General features: G+C 40.1%; 1 protein-coding gene across 1 annotated transcript in view; it reads left to right on the top strand.

The window, feature by feature from the left end:
- The window catches only part of POLR3B (RNA polymerase III subunit B), a 121,468-nt gene extending 102,486 nt beyond the window's left edge, over positions 1 to 18,982 (top strand). The window contains exons 24-28 of the mRNA XM_075938432.1: positions 5,678 to 5,781; positions 7,983 to 8,149; positions 9,771 to 9,884; positions 16,431 to 16,604; positions 18,430 to 18,982. Coding sequence (XP_075794547.1) covers positions 5,678 to 5,781; positions 7,983 to 8,149; positions 9,771 to 9,884; positions 16,431 to 16,604; positions 18,430 to 18,559 — 689 coding nt within the window. The 3' untranslated portion in view covers positions 18,560 to 18,982. The remainder of the gene's footprint in view (positions 1 to 5,677; positions 5,782 to 7,982; positions 8,150 to 9,770; positions 9,885 to 16,430; positions 16,605 to 18,429) is intronic.
- Positions 18,983 to 27,047: the final 8,065 nt, after the last annotated feature.

Below are 27,047 nucleotides of genomic sequence, written 5' to 3'. Positions count from 1 at the left end.
TCTAAGATACAGGATTAAACCTTTCTGAAGTATCTACACTTAAAATACTCTAAAGACAAGGAAGCAAGTTTAAATTCATGAAAGGCCATCTTTGTTTTCCTAAATGAACAATGTTCTTTAGTGTCAAAATAAATATATTCACTGCATTGTGAACTGCATAAACTTTATTGAAACACCACATATTGGTTGATATAGTCTTGTTTAGGGTTTACTTTTTTCAATTCTGACTTGATTAGAGAAGCTGCCATGGACACTGTCCATATATACGCTGATAATTATGAAAATGTTTTGACATGGACATAGTACAGATAGATGCTGCTTATCTGTTCTGTTAAAGAATACTTGTTCTGTATGTATGAGGGGCATGTGAAGTGAAATATAATAGCTTTAAGTGACAAATTATAGCATTTTCTCCATATGTAACTCTTAATTTGATACTTCCTTGTTTCGTAACATTAGGCATTGTATCTAGTGAAACATTTCTTTTGGTCTGATATATATTTAAATGATTATATTGGAGTTAAGCAGATTTATATTTTAAAAACAGACTTGATATCTACAGAAGTTTAATAGATGGCAACTCCAGAGATTTGAGATGGATATCACTTGCTTGGGATTAAGAATGAGAAGATTTTTTTTGCCATATTTTTATATGCATTTTATTATGTCTGTATATAGTGTAAGATAATGAAATCCATAGAACTTCCATTAGCACTTCTGATTGTTTAACCAAACCTCTGCTTTACTTGCTGTCTTAAGAACTAAATTAGAGCATTTTTTATCTCAAATAGCTAACAGGTAACCTTCTGACCTTTTCAGTAAATCCCCAACTGAACCTTTGAAATTAGGCTAGTTTTGTGTTTTATGGCACAAAATAAAAATCTCTTATTCCGTTATAGTGTATCCTGAACACACATTTTATTAAGCTCTTGACTCATTCAGCCATGTGTATTTTGTAAAGTTCCTATGGTTATTGTTTTACAATAGCTGCTTCCAGAAGCATTGTAAGGGTTTCAATTAATCAGCTCTTTGTGTGCTTCAGACTATGCAAATTTATCGCATCAAGCCATTCAGCAGCTCATGGGAAAGCCGTGTACAAACTGTATTGTCTTCTAGCGCCGCCTCTCATTTAGAGTGATGTTTTTAATAAGCGAGCTAATCAAGTTTACTTATGCATTATTTATCTGTTAATTTTAATTCTGTTCTTCTTTCTGTCCTATGTCAAATGGGATGTAGCAAGTGATATGATAGATCTGTAAATGATTCAGCTGTTGAATGAAGCTAATATGATTTAGCACTGTTTCTTTCTCTGGAGTTGTGTATATAGTTTTGCAATAAACATGATGGATAATTAGAGAAATTTGAAGCAAACTTACCTGGTACCATATATTGATTTACAGACTTGACTATAAATATGTTCTCCCCAAAATACTTTAACTATAAAACAGCAATTATATTTGAAAAATAGCCTTCTTATTGGAAAGTTAGCTTATTCCTTTAATTGCAATATGTATTCTGTCATTGGACACATCTTGTACAGTACTACAAATCCAGTGTGCACCTTTTAAGGGATTGAAATTATTTTTGAGCCATGAAATAGTAAAGGAACTCAACAAGTTCATTCAATAGTGGGCTTCTTTTCACCTCTTCAGCAGAAATTTTTACTAATGTTGCTGCCTCTTCTTTTCACTCTCCAGTGTACCTCTTGTTGACAGTAATTAGGCATTTACATACTGGGTTGTTCTTTCATTTTCAGAATTTTTGAATTTGTGACTTACTTATGGGAAGTATCCAAATGGTGGCTTGTGAATGAGATTTACCCCAGCTACTGGATATTCTTGATTGTTAAGCAGTGTGTTTTGACTGTTAAGCGGTGTGTTGTAAAGTGATGAATTCACACCTGCTAGCAAGCAAGAACAGCAGCATATAATGGATACAAGCTCTAGAGTTTTGAGTGTCTGCAGGTGGAAAAGGAAAATCTCTCAAGAACAAAAGTGAAGAGACCCTGATCCTAAAAAGTGGTCCATGTGGTCTGGACTAATTGGGTTTTGCCCACGAAAGCTCATGATAGTATATATTACTTGTTAATTTCTAAGGTGCTACAGGGCTACTCCTTGTTTCTTTAAAGTTACAGACTAACACAGTTACCCCTCTGAGAATGGAATTCCATACAGATTGACTTTTATGTCTACATGGATCACCTTGCAGGATGGAACCAATATGTAGTCATGAAATTGTCACCTATCTGAATGCAATACAGCACCAGTTGAAGAACACAGTTCCTAGTTATCTACTGTTTGAAAGAAAAGTTGCCTGAAAAGTTTTTATTTATTTGGCTGCTGTTTTGCAAAGCCCTGGAGTACTCATTTAATTGGATTTTTTACAATGCGGTATATTCATTTTGTAAAATCTACTTCGAAATATTTGGAATAAGACAGTTTCAGTAATATCTTTTCTTAAAAAATCATTTTTCTAGAATGGTAACTAATTTAATTATATTTGTGTCATCTCAACAATAAACTCCTTAAAAAAAATCTTTTTAAATTCTAGGATAAACTTTTGTAAATTGAGAGAAAAAGCAGAGACCTGGAAATCATCTGGCAATCTGCCTGCTTAAAAATATGAGCCTAACCTAAGCCCACATGTTTTTAAATAATTGTTTTTACTCTATCTAGAAGAACATTTGCAGAATTATCTCTTGTGCTCTTTATAGATGGTCGGCTCTGTTCCCACTATGAGAACTGAAAAATGTGTCAATCAGGGCAGAATAGGGCCTGCAATAGAATGTCATTTTTACGTAGATCAGTCTCAGACTTCATCTCTCATAAGAGATGGGGCACTTAAAAGGGCTGGGGGTGACATTACATGAGACTTTGAGGTATACATGAAAATATGGATGTGATGGGGGGAGGTTTTGAGGGAATGAGCAGAACTATTAGCTCCCTGAGTATGATGAATAGCAAATTCAGACAAAACTATTTTATTTCCTTCTTTAATACCACAGAGGAAGTTTGATAGTGTGTTCTTGTTCTGGAGATGGGGATAGTGAAAAATGGGTAGGTAAAATTGTGAATTTCAGTTCATACTTAGACAGGGAAAGCTCTTTAAATCCCAAGGCTGTTTTAACTTCTAAATTTTGGAGGTAATGCTCTCATACCCAGTTTCAATATGAGGTTACTGTTGATATGGGTGATTTCATTTTATTTTTCAGTGCAGAAAAGCTGCATTGGCTGGAGCTAGTTTGTCCATTTGGTGGATGGATGGATGGTAGTTGTCTTTTTTCCTTAGAGATTTCAACCCTGCAATGTAGGTTTGCTTTTCACCTGTAGAACGATGTGCTGTAAACAGAGAGTCAAGCATGAGTTGAGGCCTGGATCAGTGTATGAATCTGTAAAATAGTGCATTTAGTGGCAACATAGTTTGTGTATGATCAATTTTGTTTTCTGTGCTTTTGCAAGATCCTGAAAAAAATCTTTTTAAAATTAAGTACATAATAAACATTATTAAATTAATGCAATACACAGGCCATCAAGATTTTTAAAAAAAGAAAAGAAAAGTTTCTGGGGATTATTTTCCAGAGATGAAAAAAATCTTGCATGAGATGGGAAAATTAACCTTAGAATGGTGAGGTAGGAAAAGATCTTTTGTTGTGTTCTGCAAATATAGATGTACACTATATATAATGCTGTAACCAAAAAAAAATAAATCTGGTTTAGAATTAAGATTTATAACTTTTTTTGTAATAGGAGCTTTAAAAATGGCCTACTCCGTTTTAGATCCTCAGATTCTGTCTAAATATTTTGTTTTAACTTCTAAGCTCATTATGCTCTCTTTGTGTTAACTTGTATTAAAATCTGTCAGCTATGACTGGTCTCATAAGCACAGTCAGCGGACCAGAATAAGTTAATTATTTACTTGTGTCACTAGTGCTCTTCATCTAATGAAATGCACAGCTGTGTTAGATCTGCAGTTGGATGTGTAGATTCCATTGTTATACAAGTCAGCAGAGGGTAGAAGCCGCTATGATGGAGAGCCCTCAGTTCTTTCTGCTGTTCTGCCTTTCTGTGTCGATTTCATGGATCTTTTATCATTTACTTTCACACAAAACAAACAACACAGTGGCTGTCTGCTATGGGAACCGTCTTGGCATATAAAAGGGTTTTCAAGGCCTAAAGTGATTTTAAGTTAGCTAAAATTGAATTTTTGGCTTACAGGTGCCCTTAGTCTACATGCAACCTAATGCTTTTCATAGAAGTGAAAGGAATGGGGCAAAACCCACAATTTTTATTTATTTATTCATTTATTTATTTATTTATTTTGAGGAGGGGAGGAATGTGCAGGAGATTTAATAAAAAAAAACAAACCCTCTTATGATCTAATCTGCTTTCGCCAAACGGTCACATCTTTCTGAGGAAAGGGTTATTAAAGATTTGTTGCAAAAAGACAGCGGACATTAGTCTCTACTCCAGTACAATCTAAACATAAAAATACAAAAGCTCTAATCGTCTTCCCCTTTCCTTCCTCCCCCACACTTACCATTCTCATTCTATTAACTACTGTCCCATGCACCTAACCCTGTCTTGTTTGGACACTGGATGAGGAGCTCCCTCCTGAGCAGACGCCAATATCCCTCTGTGACTTGGCTGGTTGGGGGATGCCTTTTTAGGGATGTAACCAGCACCCCCACTCTTTGCTCACTCCCCTCCAGCCTAGGACTTTTCTAACCAAAGTCTGCTCTGGCAATTGCACCAGGCTTTTCTCAAATAGAATGCAGATTCTTTCCACTCCGAGGGCTTCTGGAAAGATTGACTGACACAGTAGGCTTTTTTCAAAGGAGTAGGGGTTTTAGAGCCTGCATTTTAGTACCATCAGTCTTCATACCCTGTACAATGTTGGTCTTTTAATCTGTAGAATTAGCTATCGAAACAGAATTCAGGGTTAGAGAGGAGAGGTTTGTGAAGTATTTTAAACCATTTTGAATGGGTTTCACACTTCTGACTAGCTTTTGGAATTTGGAATCCACTAACCTCACCTGTAATAGTCAAGCTATCAGGACTGACTTTTTTTTTAAAATATATGGGGTACATATCTGTCTAACAACCTGTAAAGTGTCTGTCTCCATTCTGTTTTCCTTGATTTCAGAAAGCTCCAGGCACACAGCCTTGTGCTCATTAAATAAGTACCAACCAAAAACACATTATTTTGTGTCCGTTTTCTCAGGCTTGACTTCAGTCAAAAGTTTTACTCATGCATGTTAGCCAAGAATTTAAAAAATGACTACTGATCTTTGGTGCCTAGTGAGATATCTTAAAGGGGTCTGAATTTCAGAAAGTGAATAGCATCTTTTCCGAAAATTATCATCCTTTTAAGGTTTCACAAATGAGGTGCCAAAAATCTGTAATCACTTTTGAAAAACATAACCAGGTTCTTCATCTCCAGTGTCTGCTTGGAATGAATGAGCAAATTATTGCCACTGAAGTTTTTGTGTATGGGTATGTTAATTTTGCTGGTGCTGCTGCAAGGGCACTGCTTTGGATGGTGTGGACAGTCACTGTTCTGATGGAATTTATTTTTCTAAAAGAGAAAGATGGGAGGGACTGAACACTAAGAAAGTTTGGTAGTATCAGTCCTAATGTTGACTTGCTTTTTGTGAACTGAAATATTTTCTCTTCCCTAGGGGTGTGTGGGCTGATAGTGCCTCAGGAGGACATGCCGTTTTGTGATACAGGAATCTGTCCAGACATCATAATGAATCCTCATGGCTTCCCATCGCGTATGACGGTTAGTGATTACATTATGATTAAAGGGACATGGTCCCAAAAATAGAAAGTGAAATGGATTAGCTACAGTAAACAAGATGTAAACATTGGACAACAAGTTGCAGCATTGCATTGATGTGTTCTTTCAGCCTTCATCATGTCACATAGTTTCTGCTCTAGTATTCTTCTTTGAGCTGCTTTGTACATGTCATAAGATACCTGAATATGCTATATGAAATAAATTGAGATAAAGTTTCTTGACATCATGCATGTAAGTGCTGCCCCTAAAACTTGTAAGAGAGTAAAACATACAAGCAATGCAATCAGTCGACAGGATACTATCCCTCCCTTCACACCGTTTTAACACATGCTGTCCAAGCGATTCATAAACTTCCTTCATTCCAAGGGAAGTTTACCTGTATATTCTTCTAGTCTACATCAGGGGGGAGAGGCGGGCGGGGGAGAGAGAACGTGAATAGCACTCAAATTTTTAGGATGAAAATCTGACCTTTTTCATTCACTTGTGTCAGAACGTCAAAGTTATAGGAGTGTGAATTGTGAAAAAGGTTAACATTAAGCCATGGTCTACACTAGGACCTTATTTCGAAATAATCTCTATCCTCCCTTTCCTCCGCAAGGTTGAATTTATAAGTGGAGCGTCCACACTACCAAGCCTGTTATGTCGAAATAATGGGCCACAGAATTCAAACTCTCAACTCCTGCTTCTCATCAGCTGTAACGCTAATTCCAAAATATTTATTTTAAAATAAAAGTAGTGTGGACACTCCAGTGTCACTATTTTGAAATAATTACTCCCCAGAGTGCTAGTGCATTCATATTAAGGGAGCCTGCCTTCGACTAATTTTGAGGCTTCCACATAATGTGGACAAGCTAGTTTGAATGTATTAAGTTGGGAGTTATTAATTAGAATTTAGTAATGTCGAAATAGTTTCCTAGTGTAGACATGGCCTAATAGTTCTGACTCTCTCATTAATGGGTTGGTGAGTTTGGATTTACTCAAATAATTTACATACCAGGAACTGTTTGCACAGTACAATTTAGCTGGGTGCCAAAGTAACTGCAGGAGTGAAGCCTAATCAAATGTTTGTTTAACTCTGTAAAATAAGTGATTTTTAATTTCATTATTTAGCAAAAATGAATGAAAATTAAACAAGCACAGATCTATTGCATGCAGGGGAAAAAAGAGGCCTGCTGGGCAACTTTTGAAATAGAAACCAAGGAAAACTTCAGATTCCAAATTGTTTTTTGACAAGAAATTGCTAAATCACCAGGAAATAATAGATCCTCCATTAGAAGTCAGCTTCCTATAAAATACCTTATTTTAGCTCTTTTGTTCTATTCTTTCCCTCTTCCTATTCAGTTGACTCTCTCTTCAGTGCTACGATGCATCTCTTCTAGTTCATGCGTCGCTTCTTCTCTTGTTAAACTTCTAAACTTTTTTCATTTACTTTCAGTTTTTTCTCTAATATGGCTCCTTTTCAGCTAGATGGTGACATTACAATCTGCCCTGCATAAGGAGCAACTGAGGGAGAGATTGTGATTTGGGAGCTCTCTGGAATCACAATCTCATGTCCGGTCTCCCTACTGTTCCAGGCAGGATGCAACCTTTGAGTGTATGCCAGGCACCACATAGTCTCCCCAACAAGCCAGCATATTTACGCCACTAAGCATGCTGGGGGCAGAGCCAAGACTCCATCTAGCTGGGTGGGGGAAGTATAAGCTCTTCAGAGCCTACTTTCCCATATGTGTTACTGTGCGTAATGAAAGTAGCTGATACATAAACATAAGGGGGCACTTTGAACCCTCTTATGCCCTTGTACTGCCATGCTAGTCAGGCTATCATCTGGCTCTTTATTTATTCAGCCTTTCTCCCTGGATAGTTTTTACCTTCTATATTTTCTTTCCCCCTCACCACTGTCTTTCTCCCCTCCACTCCTGTGGCTGTTCTCCAGTGCTCTAACTCCCTTGGCCCTCGAGTTGTGGGGACTCCGTTGTAGGTCTTGTTCACCTTCCAAATGTGAATGATGTAGAGGAGCAGCCAGGTGACAGTGAATTTGCAAGTCTTGCCTTCCATATGCCAGTGAATTGACAGTCCTGTATGAAGATGCTAAATTCTAAAACTTGAGGCAGTGTTTCAGAGGTGTAATGTCTTTCCAAGAAGCATTCTTCCTTAATAACTTCTCATGTTTTTCCATTGCACAGGTGGGGAAGTTAATTGAGCTCCTGGCAGGGAAAGCTGGTGTCCTAGATGGCAGATTTCACTACGGAACAGCTTTTGGGGGTAGTAAAGTTAAGGATGTGTGTGAAGATCTCATTCGTCATGGATATAACTACTTAGGGAAGGACTATGTAACATCTGGCATCACTGGGTAAGAATCTGCTGCAAAAATTTAGGCATTTAGGAGTAAGAAAGGAATAGTCAGTTGGGACACAATTGAAAACTTTTGTCTCAGAGTTAAAGAACATCATCTCTTATTGAGAAGTGTCCCCCCTGCTTGTGAGATTAAAGGAAATGGCTTGAGAATAGTATATATTTTTCACTGTTCTTAAATTTTACTTTTTGAACTTAAAATGCTTGATTACATGTGAGAGACCTTAGCCTGAATTACTGTTAGTATACATGACGAAAAGAATTAAGCCTCAGCTCTCCAAATTAATGTAACGTAAGAATAGCTATACTGGGTCAGTCCAAAAGTCCATCTAGCCCAGGACAGTCCTGTCTTCCCAGTGGCCAGTGTGAACTATCCCAGAGGGAATGAACAGAACAGGTAATTATCAAGTGATTCCCTCCTCTATCACTTATTCCCACCTATCTTGGCTAATAGCCATTGATGGACTTATCCTCCATGAAATTGTCTAGTTTGGGGGTTTTTTGGGGTTTTTTTTTTGTTTTGTTTTTTTACCCTGCTATAGTCTTGGCCATTACAACATCCTCTGGCAAGGAGTTCTACAGGTTAACTGTGTATTGTGTTGTTTTTTTTAAAAAAAAAGTTTTCCCTATATGGGGCTTAAGTAATTTTCTTCAGGAAAAAAAATGGCAGCAATTTGTATGTGTTTTTAGAGTAAGATTTGCAGTGTCACATTTACTACAATAGTAAAAACTAAAATATGGAATAGGAGCAAGTGTCTGTTTCTCGAGCTTTCTGTGTGTGTGCTTTTTGCTGATTGTACAGTGATTCAGTCTTACATTGGTGTCTGATCTGTAACTTCCTGCTGTGTTGATTAGACTGTCATCAGACACATGGAGTTCAAAGAACATTAAATAGTTTAGGAACAGGAAAAAACCATGTGTCCCAACATGCTTGTCTTTTTAAAAAGATCTCTTAATCTCATGTTCCTGCTTTTTTTTGCTGTTCCTCCTGTCTCCTCCACTGCCCTCCACTTCTCTGGAAACAAATCATATTTATTGAATGAAAAGGATCATCAACACATGGAATAAGTTAGTTGGCAAGGCAATTAGAATATAAATGAGGTCAAGAGACACCTAGATATAAGTGCCCTATTTACTCCTTGATTTCTAAATTAGGTATACATTCTGCATGTATTAATTTATCTTGATAACGTAAGCCGTATGAATGAGACAAATTAAGTGATGTGAATAATATCGTAAATCACAGTTCCACATCTCTCAAACAGTGACTATTAGCTTCCAACCGAGCGCACAGATGAAATTCACCCAGACAGCCTCACTGAAGTCAGATGGCACACCAGTCTGCCCCCATGCTAGCAGTTGCAAGTTCAGAGCCTTATTCTTCACATGAATGTACTGTAATGTGCTGTACTGTTAGGAGGAAGTACTACTAAGCTATTCTCCAGAAGTTTATTCTTGACTCTGTTGCAAAGTGTCCTAAAGTCCAAATGCATTTTTTTAAATAATATAAGGCTCTTGGTTATTTCAAATGGCTTTCTCACTGTTCCTTACTAGTAAATTGTTTCATATCTTACGATGCAAATGAGCTAAGAATATTGAGCTTGTTTTCATTCCTTTAGAGAACCCTTGGAAGCCTATATCTATTTTGGTCCTGTATATTATCAGAAACTAAAGCATATGGTGTTGGATAAGATGCATGCCAGAGCTCGAGGACCTAGAGCTGTGCTTACCAGGTATTGTTGAAGAATATATGCTGAGTACTTGATATATAATCAGAGAAGTGTTACGCTCACTCACCAGATATGGCGCTTTGTCTCTTGGCATTCAACATATTTTATGTTTCTTGTTTAATATTGTGAAAAAACAGAACTCTTGTGAAACTGCAAAAGGAGGAAACTAGTTTGCAAATCCAAATTATGTTGTACAGTTCAGGTTAAGGCTTCTCACACTATTGTTGTCTGGGGAAATATAAACATTGGGACTCAATGGGTGATGTTTAAACATAACTGATATCTAGGCCTGTGGGGTTGTTTAAGAGTATTTCTCTCTTTTTTTGTTGTTTTTTTGTTGTTTTTTTTGTTTCTGTCATCTCTGGCATTTTAAGAGCTTTTTCCCTTTCTGTTTTTGATTTAACTGTAGTCTTTTTGCAATGCAGAGTGTGAATGGAAGAAAAAATTGGGATTTTTACATAGTTTAAAGTTGGGATATAAACCTTTGCTTTTTTTAAATTGAAATGAATAGAACTGGCTACAATTCAGTGTAATTTCCCTTTTCGGCCATACCTCAGTCCCTGGGGTATGGCCAAGAGGGATCTACATCCCAAGGTTGTATTTACTAATCTCTGACCTTTCTGCTGTTCTTCTGTGTGGTGCTTGTTGGCAATTTCAGCAAACCGTGTGATTCATCAGAGTCAAAATTTACAAAGAAGCCTATGGTAATTCTCCATTTTCAGCTGTTTCATTAAAGATCTGATAACGCTTCCTCTGCTCTTGTGGTTTGGCTATTATTGCACTAAATATGAATTCTGTTTTCTGCACTCATGTTTGCTTTCATTTAGCTTTCCCCTGGAATAAACATGGGCAAACTTATACTACTGCACTCCATCAGGAGCAATCTTGGTGTCTAGTCTTTAGTTTCAGGTCTAGGAGTCAAAGGATGTGTTTGGAAAAAGTGTGCATGTAATGTAGTATGCTTCTAGAGATTTACTGCTTCCATCTACGTATTCAAGGACTCGGAAATCTTCTGCTTCCATTGAATGTATCTGGCTTCTTGCCCTGCGACCAAACAACTCATCCCCTTCAGCTATTAACTATATGTCTACTCATTCAGCCTTCAAGTTGATGATTCCGTCTCAGGCTACCGAATCTTATATCACTGAATCATTTATGTTTGGAAGTGACCTCTAATGGATCTCTCTCTAGTCCATCTCTCTGCATCATAGTAGGATTGCTTGCATGGTCCCAAAATCCTGTCAGTTACTTGGTTGTTCAGTCTAGTCTTGAATATCACTAGTGAAGATAATTCCAAAATATTTTCTGGAACCATATTCAACTAACTAATCTTACCTTGACAACAGTTGGCAGCAATTTTCCTGTGCTCTTAGAATACGATTTGCAATGTCATGTTTACTACAATATTTCTGTAAAATAAGGAATTGGAGGCAGGTATCAGTTCTTGGGCTATTTCTGAGTGTACCTCGAATCTTAGCACCATTACCTTTTGATCCATTATTGTTAACGAATGACAGCAATTGATCACTGTTCCCTTTTTATAATCTTCCACACCTGAATAAAAGTCCGTGTATGATTTCAGCTGGCTTTCCTCTTGAATAAACATGTTCCATAATCTTAATCTTTCCTTTCATCTTGCTTCTCCAAGCCTATTAGCATTGGGTGTAGAACTACTACATCTATTTCTGTAATTCCCTTGGCATAGCTAAAAAAGTCTGACTTATCAATGCCAGCTTCCAAGAGGTTTCTTGATTTAATGATTCTGTGAGTGAAGAAGTGGATTTATCTCTGGTTTACCTGATGCAGATGTATACACTGTTTCTTGTTCTTCACTGCAAACACTTCTTGTGCATTCATTTTTCCAGTGCGATCTGTTTTGGATAAGGCATGCAAGTTGTCTTGTGTTTTATGCAAGAAAGTCAAAGGTACCGCTGCTTGAACTGGGGAGGGAAATGAATAGAAGTCTTATGACAGTATTCCAACTTGTTCCTTTTTTAAATTTCCAACCTGCAGCAGTAGAAGAGAGAGCATAGCACTACCACCGATCCCCATCTCTTTCCAATTTGAGCAACAGGCAAGAGTGGTACTGTCACTGGTAATAGTACCGGTGCATCACTAGTGATCTGTCTGCCTCATTCTTTTTCTTGGACAGTGCAAAGCTCACAGACCACCCATATTCATAATGAAAGCTTGTACACCAATAGCTAGGAAAACCACAGCTTTATTAATGGGATCATTTTCTTATCTGAGTTCTATGATCTGGTTTCACGTTGCTTCCCCAAATGTTTATATTACCTGCTAGAGCTACTACATTGTGAGCTTAATCTCAGAGTAATATTGGTGTTTAAAAAACAATGAGTAGTCCTGTTGGCACCTTAGAGACTAACAAAAATATATAGAATCATGAGCTTTTGTGGGTAAAACCCACTTCATCAGATGAATTAGAGTGGAAATAACAGAAACCAAGGTGTGTATAACAGCAAAAGAAGTACCTGTTAATTATAGGATCCATGTTAATGAGGCTAATTAAGTGGGCTGGATGTGTCCCATTCATAGCTTTTGATGTGGAAATGCAAATGTTAAAGGCAGGAGAAATAGGCTTTCTAATGCGCCAGTCAGTTAATGTCTTTATTCAAGCCCAGGGTAACAGTGTCAAACTTGTATATAAATTCCAGTTCTGCAGTCTCTCTCTGTTTTAAGACAGTGGTATCATCATGGGTGTCTGGTAGCCTAGGTGGGGAAAGACTTTGCCTTCCCAAATCACCAGGCATGACCCTGCCCCCACGCTGCCCTCAGAGCACCTGCTGTAGGCATTCTGGGGGCAGAGTGTTGTGGTCCCCAGCATCCACTCTCCCTGTGCTCTGGGGCAGAGAGGCTGCAACCACGCACCCTCCACTTTCCCTGGTGCTCCAGGCTGGGGAGGCTCTGACCACGAGGGCTCCTCCCTCCCCAGTGCTTGGGGCTGGGGAGGCTGGGGCGGGAACGTTCCCCTCTTGCCCTTCCCATGGTGGTGATAGGCGCACTTGGTGTGCTGCCTCACCTCCTCCCCTCCCTGTGGTGGGGCCTCAGCAGAGGGGGCAGGGCTGGAGGTGGGGCTGGAGGTCTGCCTTCCCCAGCCCTAGCTGCACCGACCATCCAGAGGTATCATGAAATGATTTTTCTTAGCCTTTTCTACTTTTTTTGTACAAGCTGTTTCACCTGTTTCACTAAATGGCATTGTACTCTGTACACTGAGCTCTTTACTTGCCTTTGAGGAAGCTAGTGGATTGTTCTATTTAAGCTGCCTCATAACTAATCTTAGAAACTGTCTTTCTCCACTAATTCATATCGTCTTATTACCACCACCTCTGCTAAGAGAATGAGATCCAGACTTTCACACTCATTTCTTCATCTGTTGCATTTTACAAGGACAGAGTGGACTTAACCGTCTCTTCAAATGTGGCTCCGTGCTTTGAACAGTAACCCTATAAAAATGACATTCTCATTGTGAGGTTCACTGGATATCGTCTCAATCATTTCCAGATCAAATGTGCTTAGTTTTGCTATATAAAACTATATCTTTATAGCTGTGGAAAACTCCACCTGAGATCTGAGATTCAAAGCTATGTTCTTTCCTTTTCAGACATCACTGGTCCTAAAGATTCTGTGCAGCCTCCATTGTCTTAAGCATCAGGTTTTGCTTTTTTTTTTTTTTTTTTTTTTTTTTTAACTGTTGCTATGCATTGAGGAAGCAGATGGGTTCATTTCAGGGATGTTAAATTGCAGTTATCTATTTGTGTAGTTGATACAAATTGTATCGATTAGTCGATGAGGACGGCTGTGCAGAGCTGCAGCAGGGGTAGCTCCGGGAGCTGCCTGGAGCTAGCACTGAGCAGTCCTGGTTCCTGCCAGCTCCGGGAGCCCCACGCATGCTGCGGCTCTTACTACATTTAAAACGTAGATGCGCAATGTCCCGGACCAGTACAACACAGGTCTGCTCAGTCCCGGCTCGCACTGAGTCCAGCAGCCTGTCTGCTGCAAATAGAAGCTGCTCCAGCAAACAGCCCCTGTTCGCAGCAGATAGGGCTAGCCATGGGCAGGGGCTGGCCTGGCACCAGCCCCTGTTTGTGGTGGCCTGTGGCTGCTGCTGGAGCAGCACCTGAGTGTGGCCAGCCCGGGCCTCCACCACCCAGCTCCCTGTTGGGAGCCCTGTGGACAGGAGCCGCTGTCAGAGCAGCCTCCTCCCCCTCCCCCGGTGCCTCTGATACAGGCAGCTGGAGCCCTGGACCCGTTAAATTGCTGCTGGAGCTCCTGCATCTTCCACCTCAGGCCCCGTCTCTTCTGGGTCCATGGAGCCACACAGACAGAGACAGACACACACTTGACCAAGGGCCCGGCAAGTCTGTCCGTTCCCTTGCTTAGCTGCTTTACTTTAAAGACTAGCTTTTTTTAAGGACTGGAAAGGAAAGAGTGTATGTTTTTTTCCAGAATCTCATCCTTCCATTAACTTGGAGTTTGGGGGACTCAGACATAGGTTTTCAAATGTAGTTAGGCACCTGAAAGATGCAGCTAAGTTTCTAGGGTGCTTAGATGCCTAGGTGCATCTTTGTTCAAATACCTTTCAAAATTTGATCCTCATAGCCTTGCTGGATAAGCACCATACACCACAGTCATTAAAGCAACATCTGAGCAATGAAGATGCCAGCATCCAGATGGGTGAGAACTAGGATGTTAAAATGTAAACAAATTCTTCCTAGTGTCACAAGAAGGAAGAAAATGAAACCAGTTACATGAATGGAAGGACAATTTGAATTGCAAACAGATTAGCTTTACGTTCCCTAAGAGATGAGAGGAAAAAGGGAAAGACTTCTTCAGCAAGTAAATACAATTTAAACCTTACCAAGATCAATGTAATCTAGTAACTAAGATAACTTTTTGTAGTTAAACAGGATAATTAGATATTCAGGCAATGTATTTCTGGAATGATTTTTCACTCTAAAATTACATCTTTAGTGCAGAAATAAAATAATTTGAATTAATAGACACAAAATATGTATACAGTACTACAAAAGTTGCAGACCTGATTTGCCAGTACACAGTGGTTGCTTTGTGTCACTCCAGTGATGCAAAGAATCCAGATATCCAGCTCCATGAGCTAGGTAAAACCCTGTGCTTTAGGACCACCATATGTGGCATATTCTGGTGGTTACTTTCTGGTTAGCAAATTGCTCAGGACAGACAATATTAAAACTGCATGCAAGAGAATTATCTTCAGGGAGTGGAAAACCAGGAGGCTAATATCTATTCTTCAGTGAAGATAAAAGATACAGAAATAAGTATTTAAGATAAAATATAGCCTTTCTTCTTAATTACTTAAATGATACTGTAATGATTTAGGCACTGAATGTAGATTGTGCGGTTTAACACATTATGATATTTTTAAATGTTTCTATTACATTTTGTTAAAGTTGGGTTTTTTTTTTTTATCATCCAGCTGCTGTTGTATCCCAGGTATTGTTGCAGTGTGCTAGTACATCAGAATCACAAGTAATACTGACTCTACAGCAAATCTGTTTAAGTATGTTTTGCTTTTCTGCAAACTGGGTAAATGTTGAGAAACATCTTTTTAAATTATTTCCAGTTTAATAATACATTAACACACACAAAAGAGAGGCAGCAGGAGGCCAGGCTTTGTTAACAAGGGTCCTGTATCTTGGAATTTGCTGTCTTGGGTCCTAAATATTGATGTTTGTTCAGGACATATTGCAAATTTCATGTGTTTTACCTAGCTCTGAGAGATCAAGAGAACACTGGAGGAGGATCGTAGTGTTTCTAGCTGTTGTGTTATGAGTTATATAAAAGACTTGGCAAAAAGGGATTCCTGGAGTATCTGTTTGTATAATTCAACTTTTAAAATATTTCAAGTGATGCATAAAACACAGGTGTCCCCATTTAATATGTGTTTTAAAGTGACAGTAAATTTTTAAAACTGTAAAAGTTAATTTACTTTTTAAAAAAGTCATATTAAAACTAACATCTCGTTTTTCCAGTATGTTTTTTTCATTTCTAAATGTATCAAATGATTCATTAAAACTTTATCAGAGGTGTGAATATTTTTTTCTAAATCCAATTAACTATAATATACCCAGTTGAAAACATAGTAATTTGAGGGTTCACTCTCTGTTTTTTGACTCCTGTTTTATTTGGGTGGATAATAAAACTTCAGTGCTTGAATGCTCTTTAACTATGATGTTGATTAATCTTTCATCCGTCTATTATGTTGTAGCTGTATTCTTGACTAATGAAAATTCAAGATTTTTTGCATTTATTCAACAAAATATGTGAAATAAAAAATTATGGTTCTGCAATCCTTACGCATGTGACTATTACATATTACTCACCCATAAGTAAGGACTAGTTGCATGAATAAAAGTTGGCAGGATTTCCCCTATAGTTATAAACCTTTAACTTAAGCCTATTAGTGCAATTCTTTAAAGAATGTGTTCCTGAAATTTGAGGACATATGTTCCAGAAACATTTTTTGTATTTTTAAAATTCCTTATTTCAAAGGCAGCCCACTGAAGGTCGATCACGTGACGGTGGTTTACGTCTTGGAGAAATGGAACGAGATTGTTTAATAGGTTATGGAGCCAGCATGCTTTTGCTAGAGAGACTGATGATTTCAAGCGATGCCTTTGAAGTGGATGTCTGTGGACAGTGCGGCTTGCTGGGATATTCTGGCTGGTAAATTGACTAATTTTTAATGTTTTCCTGTTTAGAGGGTTTACATCCTAATCTTATTTTGCATGTTCACTTTAAAGAAAGCCATTGAATCTTTAAGTTATGAAGCCAACTGATTAACACTTTAAATATAGCTCCGGAATAATACTTAACATTTGTGTAGTGCTTTTCATCTTCAAAGTGCTTGGCAAACATTAGTTAACATTTCCATACATTTTAATTAGTTGACATCAGTGACCAGGTAAGTGGGGAGGGAATGCACTCTGAATGGCTCCAGGGATTGGTAAGAGACTATAGAACTCCTCATTATTCAGGCACTGGTTCCTTCTGACTCAGATGGAGCAGCTATCACTGGAACTGGGAAATTAGTTAATAGTCTCTGTGCCAAATTCTGTCCTAATTGAAGTTGAGTTTCAGAGGGTTTAAGGTAAAACAAAGTCTGGTCTTTGTGGACTGACCGCCAAAGTAGAAATAAATATCCATGTGCCAAATCAACTCCCATTGACATTGGAATGAGTCTACAAGCAAACAGCCATCAAATACAGGACTATGTAGCACTTTAAAGACTAACAAGATGGTTTATTAGGTGATGAGCTTTCGTGGGCCGGACCCACTTCCTCATTGGGTTCCTAATAAACCATCTTGTTAGTCTTTAAAGTGCTACATAGTCCTGTATTTTGTTTCAGCTACACCAGATTAACACGGCTACATTTCTATCACTATTCAGCCATCAAATAGGAAGTTTAGGGCCTAATGATCTGAGACAAGACTTGAACCTGCCTCTAGAGGTTGAAAATATGGATAGCCCATTACAGACTCCTTAGTCCTTGAATTTCCTCAGTGGATTGCTTTCTAAACTGTATAAAGTATTACGCAGAATGGATGAATGAAGAATGAGAAATGGGAAAGTAGAAATGATAACTGAAGAAGAGTTTGCAGTTCTCCATGTGATGTGTAAGATTAGAGTGAGAGGGAGTAAATACTAAATTTTATGTTGCTGGTTCTTATCTCTGTGTAAAATAATCTGTAGAATATGTGAGAGTTTGATATTAGGCTGTTGAACATAGGGCATTTTCATTCTAATTTATTTGACTTGCCCAGTTGCACAAATGTGCTAAAAATAATTATACAGCAAACAAAAGAAAAACTCCCTAAATTACCATAAAATTCTGTTACCCTGAGTGACCAGTGGTGGGAACATCTATTTAAAGGCTGCTCCACTAATTTCCCATTTCAATTGCAATCTGCACTGCTTTGGTTGCTTATTTGTCTGTGAAGGCCAAAGGCGAGAGAAATATTCAGCATAATCGTGCGTTGTATGATTGGGTCTGGGATATTTTTCGGTAATGGGAGAAATCTCAGATGAGAAAACTAAGGGTGAAGGCTCCTTCTCCCTGCAGTATCAGTTTTGAAAATTAGTAGAAGCTGAACAATTGAATGGAAACTGAACAATTAGAAATGTTAAGATTTTGAATCCTCTTGACCACTCTTTATGTAACGCTGTCTCTTCAGTGCTGGTATTCCCCGTGTGCAATCGGGATATAGTGCCCAGTCTTACAAGATCCTGAGTGCTCAGTTCCCAATCCAGCAAAGCAAAGGTTTAATTGTAAGCACATGAATAATCTTGTTGGCTTCAATGCGATTATTTAGGAACTTCCAATATTTAAGGATGTGCATGTCTGTAACAGGCCAGAGGGCTTATTATGTTCTAAGATCGCTGCCATAGAAAATGTATTGAAGTGCAGTGGGATGCAAGAACTATTTGATGATTGCAGCAGAGCTTCATGTGTAAACCAGCAATTACTTTGTTTATTTGTTGTTTCCCTAGGTGCCATTACTGCAAATCGTCATGCCATGTATCGTCCCTGCGCATTCCATACGCCTGTAAGCTTTTATTCCAAGAACTTCAATCCATGAACATTATACCCAGGCTAAAATTGGCTAAGTACAATGAATGAGCAAAAAACCCAATTTTGAACAAGAAATAAAGAAGTGTGCAGAACTGGAAGGGATTTCCGTGGCAAGGAGTGACTTTTATAACTGAGGAGGGGGAAGACTGCTGATGAATTCCTATTGTTTTCCCCCCTGTTATTCTAAGTTAATTGGGAGACTGTGCTAGAGCGAACATCATGAACAATTGGTGGGGACTCAAGCAGCCTGGGTGAATGAGGTGTATAGTAATCTTGTAATAAGCCCCTGCTCCAGCAAAGCACTGCACATGAATAACTTTTAAGCATGTAATAGTCCTGCATTCAGGATGCAAGTGCTTTGCTGCATCACGGCCTAGGTTTGATGAACTCCAGTGGTTTATCCATATTGCTTAAACATTAGTTTAATTTTCCAGACAGGGTATAAAAGACTAATAAACTTGTTTTCAAGTATATTGCCCATGTTTTGTTTTCATAACCCAGTATTAACGTTGTAAAGTTGGTAAGTATCAGAGGGGTAGCTGTGTTAGTCTGAATCTGCAAAAGCGGCGAGGAGTCCTGTGGCACCTTATAGGCTATAAGGTGCCACAGGACTCCTCACCGCTAAAGTTGGTAAGTACATTGCTGAATTATCCTGCCGATACTGGAGCATTTATCGACACTCTTTAGACAGGTTGGAGAGACTGAACATGCTTTCAGAAAACCTTCAATTCAACCTTTTTGGACAATATTTTCCTAAGCAAATAAAGAAAAGTTTCAGGTGTCTGAGGCGTAATACAAGTAGAAGGTCAAATGCTGCCTTCCAATAGGCATACGCAAATTTCAGTGATATTTGAGAGTTGACTGCATGTATATATCTGAGAGTAGAATTTGGCTTGTAGAAACAGACTAATATTTTGATTCTTATTAAGTACAATATTTTAGTTCATAGGATCTTGCCTCTTCCAAAGTTTGAAGGCCTGAAAAGACGGGTTATAATACTATAGCCAATTATAGTCTCCCAGTACTTGTTTAAAAGAGAAAAAATTGGATTTGAAAATTAAACTCAACAAAGCTTTAGAAATTGTACTGTAAATAACAGTCCTGCACTGGCAGAGGCACAGACTTGAGACTGAGGAAGTTCAGTAATGGATGTAAGTACCTCTTAATTTTAAGCACATGAACAGTCCCATTCAAGTCAAAATAAAGCATGGACACTGTTGGATCAGTTTCAAGGTGTATCAGGGAAAAATAGCCGGGCAGTCTGGATCACAAGCAAGAAAGTAAAATACTATCTGCATGCTGGAGATCTTGAGACACCTCCACCTCCTAACTAGCGAAGAAGTTTCAATAAACGTGACTTCCTTATTTTCTTGCTTAATGGCTCTGCCTTTGGAGGGAGGGGCACAGTGAGAAGTGTAGGTATCCAGATTTTCTGATGAGGTGCTACTGAACTGACTCACTATTTTTAGCTGCTTCCCAAACATTTAGATGAGTAGCTTTGTGTCTGAGTTAATGAACCCAGTCTGATCAATAAGACGCACAAATGCGGGGGTGGGTCTCTCCTTCTCTTTGCTGCCAGACCAATAACAATCTAGATAATTCAGAGACCCGCACTTGGACGTGGAAAGGTTTTTTTTCAGTCACCGACAGTGTGACCCGAACAACAAGGTGCTATTAACAAAAAGTGGTGGCATATACAGAATTGTATAACCCCCTTTTTTTGGGAAGGAGGATATACAATTCTGTAACTTGAGAGCAATGCTCTATCCAAATTACCTTCCTGATAGCAGGCTGTGATAAGAGGGTGGAAAATTAACTAAAAGTACTGGCCAAATAATTGCACCTATGTTGTTCCCAGAGACTGCCAAACTGAGGCTCTGGTGGACCACCAGAGGGAGTGAGCTTCAAGTGCTAGGGCCTTCCCCAGAGACAGATCTAACCTGGGTCCTGGAAAATAGGTGTTCATGCTGCCTACTACTCCTGTCTTAACTGCTCTGCTGGGACTGATGAATTACAAGCCATTTGGGGCCTAGAAGCTTATAAGCAACATCTAAAATTACTCTGGCTACCTGTTGATGTGCAGGTGCAGAGAAGGGAGCAAAGGAATGTGTTCATTCCTATTCAAAAAACAGGCTTCTGTATGACCTTGAAAGGTAGCCCTAAGAGCATGCTGCAGCTGTTGAGCTTAGAGATAGCAAAGGCATGGGATAATGATTGTGAGGCCTATGCTAACGAGGAAAGATGGGAAGCCAAAGATGAGGAGAAAATGCAGTACAGACCCCATTAGCTATCAGAATCTACCTTGGTGCATCCAGTAGGATACAGAGACTGTCAACTGTTGTGGCAATCGACAGATGTGTCTCTGGAGATTGTATGGATACTGCCTCCCTTAATTCCACTAAAAGTATTCCCCAACAATAAGTAACTGCCACTGTCTTCCCTAGGCAAAGTCTAACCCAGATTTTTCATCCACATCTGCCACTCATGCAGTGAGAGAGTAATAAGACTGTAGAATCCAGATGAATTCAGTACTTAGTATTACCTATGTTCACACCATATGTTTTAAGAATGATTACCTATGTTATTGACCTAGTTGGACATTTTTGAATGATACATGGTGTTCTGTGTGATATCAACGCTGCAGAGCACATATATAAAAAAAACAGTGTGAGAACTATTTATAGAGTAATGTCTTGGATATGCCCATCTGGGTAGAAGTGCAATGGTAAAGGATCCGAGCCCCTTGCCCTGAGAGAAACTCTGCTTTGAAATAAGCCTTCCTTCCCTCCCCACCCCTGCCCCCCCTCAAATTGCTACATGTACTTTCAACTGAGAATTTCATCTCTTCAGAGCTGTGGAACTAGCATGCAGTATTCAAAAAGGAATTTGAAATGCTGAATCTGTCCACATTCTGCAGGTCGATCTTCCCTTTGTAACGTGAAATGCCATCACACGCCATTCTAATGTCAGCTGATGATTCTGGTGCTATGACTGGGCTTCCTCAGAGCAGACATGCAATGACTTTTTGTCTGATCACCAAAGGAGCTGTAATGTTCTAAACAAATACTTGATCTTAGGTCTTTCACCCATGGTATTGTGGTTAAGAAACTGTGCCGTAAAGTTTTAATTCCATTCCAGCTTCTTTATTTGTTCCTGCTTGGTGTCCAGGAGAAGTTTTTTTACTAGAAGTACTATTCAACATGAAGGTCACTGCTATTACTCCCAGCTGGAATGTTGAACACAATCCACTTTCTAGCACAGCCAAAGGCATATTTTGCTACTAGATCAGATAGCTACCCTATGCATTATTTTATATCATCCCATTTATTTTGTGAATAGAAGGATTCAACCGTATTAAAAATGTAGAATTGTTAAATCTAGTTTCCAGCCCAGACTTCCATAATCAACTTTATTTTTCCACTGCAAAACAAAGTCAACATGAATTAATTGAAAACCATCCCTTAAAATACCATAAATATCTTGCCATGCTATGTAATTATGAAGAATAGAAGTAAATAAGGAAGGTGATGAGAGAGGTTTTTAGGTGTATTTTGTTTATAAAGTCCTGAACTTGTAGCCATAATTGAAGCTGGATTTCAAGGGTGCCATTTCAGGAGGGCAGAGTGGAGGCTATAGCTGTGTCTGCCGGAATGCTGCTTGCTCTTCTTCCCCTTCCCCTGACTATCCGGGAGCGAGGGAAAAGTACACAGCTTGCATGCATTCCTCTCCCGCCCGGCTGGTGAGAGGAGAGGGCAGAGATGTGACTCAAGGTACATATTTTCCTCGTGTTTTCTGATCATGAGAGCAAGAGAGAGAAGAGCAAGCAGCATTCCAATGCATACGGCTGTAGACCCTCCCTCCACCACTACCGCCTGCCCTCCCAAAATGGTGCCCTTGCTGGGTTTAGCTAATCACTTGTTCATACTCAAGAAAAGCAGCTTCATTTTAGGGTCATTCTGGTTATTTAAAGCATCTATATAAAACATTTCAATAATATAAATGCTCCCAAACACTCCACCATTGTGCTGCTGCATTGTAGCCAGAAATAAATTAACTACAGATTGAATCTCTCTAGTCCAGCACCCTTGGGACCTGACCGGTGCTGAATCAGAGAATTTGCCATATCAGAGAAGATTTAATATTGTCTAGCAGCATTACCAACACTTCCACTGCTTATTGGGTTCTTAGAAGACAGTTAGCTCGAATTAAACCCTAAATAACAGCCCAGAACACTGAGAGCCAGGTCTGGTGGCTACAAACAGACATTATGGGACCACAGGAAACTTGGCCACGCCCATGATAAGCAGACATTCGGCTAACTAAAATCATGCCGAGCCACGGATGTTGCCGGACCAGTGTGTGCCGGATTATAGAGGTTCAACCTGTATAAAGAAAAGTGAAACTGAATAGCCTTGTTTCATCATTCATGCCGGATGTTGTATAGAAAATGCAAATATATAGTAAAAAGATTTTCTTAAAATATTTTAAAATCTAAATTGCTAATAACATTAAGTAAAATTGTATGTTTTTAATGTCTTCAGACATTATAAGGACGGAAGGAATCATTCTGATCAACTAGTCTGATCTGCAGCGAAACATAGGCTATAGGACTTCCTGAATTAATTCTTTTGAACTAGAGAATATAAGAAAAATATTTTATCTTGACTTTAAAATGTGCAGTGATGGAGAATTCAGCACAGCCCATGGCAAATTGTTCCAAATGGATGCAAGGGTCCTTTTAAATCTATATGTGGGCTATGTAACTGGACTGCAGCAACACCTACAGAATATGTTTAACTTTTCTACTTCTAAGCCCAGGAGAACCGTGTATAAAACACACACACACATTCTTGTCCTGATGAGAAGTTGAAAATTGCCTTCAATAATAACTTGAATTTCTTGATTTAAAAATGAAATGGTAAAATCTGGCCCCTTTGGCCCCAGAGGTTTTCCAAACAGCAATAAAAATCTGTTTAAAAATGTAATGCTTATTTCAAGGACTGCACATGCTCCTGTCCCTGGGATTCAAGCCGCCATATGCTTCATGGGGCAAGCAGATGTCAGTGAGTGACCCAGGTACTAGCTGTCCAAAGTGCCTGAGGGAGTCTCACATTAGAGAGAAGTGCCAGATCTGTAGGGACTTCCAACCTCGCACAAGAAAGAATCGTGACTTTCAACTGAAGGCCATTCTTATGGAGGTGACTCTCAGGCCAGGCTTGGGGTGCTCTGAATTGGCACCGAACACAACATCCGTGCAAAGCACTCCCCCAGCACTGTTGTCCTTTAGCATGATATAACATCGAACAGTGCAATGCTGAGTACAGTAACAAGTTAGTTATATCCTCCAATGTTCATCTATCCCGCCTTCCCACCTCTTCCCCTTTTAGGGGTCCTTCTCATGGGCAGCTTCTCACCCATATGGAGGGGGGAGGGGCCATATAAGAGGTTCCTCAAAGTTTTGAGAGGAAAGGAGTTTTATTCCTGATGTTTCCTAACTTTGAAAGCCAGGAGAAGGGCATGAACAGCCCATTCTGGACCTGTGTCACCTCCACATGAGCTCCCTGCCGCCATCTTTCCCTCAATAGATCCCTGTACACCACCCTCGACCAAAAGGATGATTATTTCCACATCTCTCTCTTTTGCAGTCAGAAAAGATTTCTCAGGTCTGTAGCTTGTCAACTCCACTACCAATTCACCACTCTTCCTTTGGCCACTCAGCTGCCCTACCAGTCTTCACAAAGCGTATGGCAGTGGTAGCAGCCTTCCTCGCTGAAGCATGCAAATCTACTCGTACCTCAGCGACTGGCTGATCAAAGGTCAGTTGCAGGAGCAGGTCCGGTACAGCATCAGCACCACCACAGCCACCTTCCAGGTGCTGGGTTTGTTGAAAACAAGCAGAGGTCAGCCCTGGTGCCAGCTCAGAGAATAGAGTTCATTAGAGCAGGGCTGGACTCAGCCCAGGCCGAAGCCGCCTCTACCAGATTCTGAGCTGTATATGGCCTGATTTCCCAGGTCACAATCCACCCATTAATGACTGCTCAGATTTGCCTCAAACTACTGGGACACATGGCAGCATGCACGTTCGTGATGCAAGGCTGTGCCTCAGACCCCTCCTGATGTGTCTGCTGTCAGTCTACTCCCTGAGCAAACACCACCTGGACTTAATACTCGCAATTCTGCCTCCAATCCTTGCTTTGCCGACCTGGTGGAGAGACCCAGAATCTGTAATGGAAGGGGTATCCTTTGCTGCCTCTCAGCTGTTGAGACTACTAGTTTTGGACCTGTCAGATCTGGGATGGGAAGCCCACCTTGATAGTCTCAGGACTCAGGGCTTCTGGTCCCAGAAGAAGCCAGACATTCCTTCTCCAGAGCTCCAAGTGGTGCAGGTCCTGAGAGGCAACTCTGCTTCAGTGTTTCACATCAAGCAGAGAGACTCTCCATCTCTGGTCCTGTGCCAGGAAGCTCTGACTGTGGGTCTTAACTGTGAACATGCCATTCACCTTGAGGCATCACAGCTCCCCAGGGCTCAAAATGTATTGTCTCAGCAGATCCTTTGCCCCTCGACCAGAGGTCTACAGTGTCATCTTCCAGAGGTGGGAGTCTCCACTGCCAGACAAAACAGGAAATGCCATCCATCCTCTTCGCTGCACAGGCACAGCATGGGCTCCCTCACTGATGCCTTACTGCTCTTGTGAGCCTACGGCCTGTGGTATGCCTTCCTGCCCACCCCTTTGGTTCACAAAGTCCTTCTAAAAAACAAATGGAACAAAGTGAAGGCTAGCCTGATAGCACCGGCATGGCCATGCCAGCACTGGTTCAGAAGGCTTCTGGGTATCTTAGTGGCAGCTCCACTCCCACTTCCACTCTTTGCACACTTGATTTCACAAGACCATGGCTGGTTTCTTCACCTCCTTGCACCCGACTGCATGGTTATTGTATGGCTGAACCCTGAAGGGGACAGGCCTACTCATATCAGCTTTGACAGATCTTGCTAAGTAATAGAAAGCCTTTCATTGGGCTATCTACCTGGCCAAGAGGAAACATTTCACTTGGGCCTCCAAACAGAATCTCTCTCCATCCTGATCTTTACTGCAGTCTGTCTTGGGCTATCTGTTCCACCTAAAGCATCAGGGTTTGGCTCTTTCAGCTATTAAGGTTTACTTGGCAGCCAACTCTGCCTTCCATCTTCCAGGGAATGGCAAATCACTGTTCTTCAACGAGATAACGGTCAGGTTTCTTAAGGGGCTGGAGAGACTCTACCCTCAGGTTTGCAAACTGATCCCTCCATGGGACTTTAATCTGGTCCTGTCAAGGCTCGTGGTAGTCCCCCTTCAAGTCATGAACATCATGCTCCCTGCAGATTATCTCCTGGTATGTCACCTTCCTGGTGGGGATTGTCTCAACTAGGTGGGGCTCTGAGTTCAAAGCCCTTCCATCAGAATCCCCCTAGAGAGTGTTCTTCATAGACAAGGTCCAGCTGCACCCCAAAGGTGTTCCTACCAAAGGTGGTGTTGCAATTCCACAATTACCAGGTTATTTTTTCTTTGTCTTCTTCCCAAAACCTCACAAGACCACTGAAGAACATCTGTTTCATATGCTGGATGTAGGGTGGGCCCTTGCCTTCTATGTTCAGAGAACTAAGTCCTTTCACAAGTCCACACAACTCTTTGGAATAGTAGCATAAAGGATGATAGGGCTGCCTGTGTCATCCCAAAGAATTTCATCCTGGATAATCGCCTGTATCCAGGCTTGCTATAAGTACACAAAAGTTCACCTCTGGCCATCATGACCACTTGTTCCACGCGAGCCCAGGCTTCATCAGCAGCATTCGTTGAGCTGGTACTGATTCGGGACATCTTCAGGGTCACAACCTGGTTTTGGGTGCATACCTTCCCATCCCACTGCATCATCCCATCATCCCCCACCAGGCTCGAGACACTGCTGGTTTCAGAAGTGCAGTGTTACATTCAGGTTGTCTATGATCTCTGAACCCGCCTCCAAATATCCTGCTTGGGAGTCACTTAGCATGGTGCGGACATGAGCAAGCAACTGAAGAAGAAAAATTGTTACCAACCTTCTGTAACTGTTGCTCTCTGAGATGTGTTGTTCATGTCCATTCCATGAATCACCCTTCTTTCCCTCTGTCGAAGTTACTAGCAAGAAGGAATTGAGAGGGTGCCATACATGTGCATGACTCCAGAGGGAGCTAGAGCTGGTCCTATGGGTACCACTAAGGCAGACTAGAGTGTCATTAGTAGGTGTCAGTGCAATTGTGATGCCTTCAAAGTGACAACAAAGATTCTTCAGTATGAAAGACTTTTATGGTGCTTGTGTAAACTGCTAACTAGAAACACCAAAACTCTCTTCTTTTTACAGAAGTCTTTCTGGTTTCAATGAAAAAATGAGGGATATATTATTTTCAAAAAAAGATCTGTCTTTATCTCATATAGATATCCTGATCCTAGATAGCAACTCTTGTGTCAGAAATCCAGACAAAACTTCATTTAACCAAAACATGGATGAAAATGGAAATGCT

Source organism: Pelodiscus sinensis, chromosome 1, assembly GCF_049634645.1.
Source record: "Pelodiscus sinensis isolate JC-2024 chromosome 1, ASM4963464v1, whole genome shotgun sequence".
NCBI lineage: Eukaryota > Metazoa > Chordata > Testudines > Trionychidae > Pelodiscus > Pelodiscus sinensis.
This window is presented reverse-complemented; position numbering and strand designations above follow the sequence as displayed.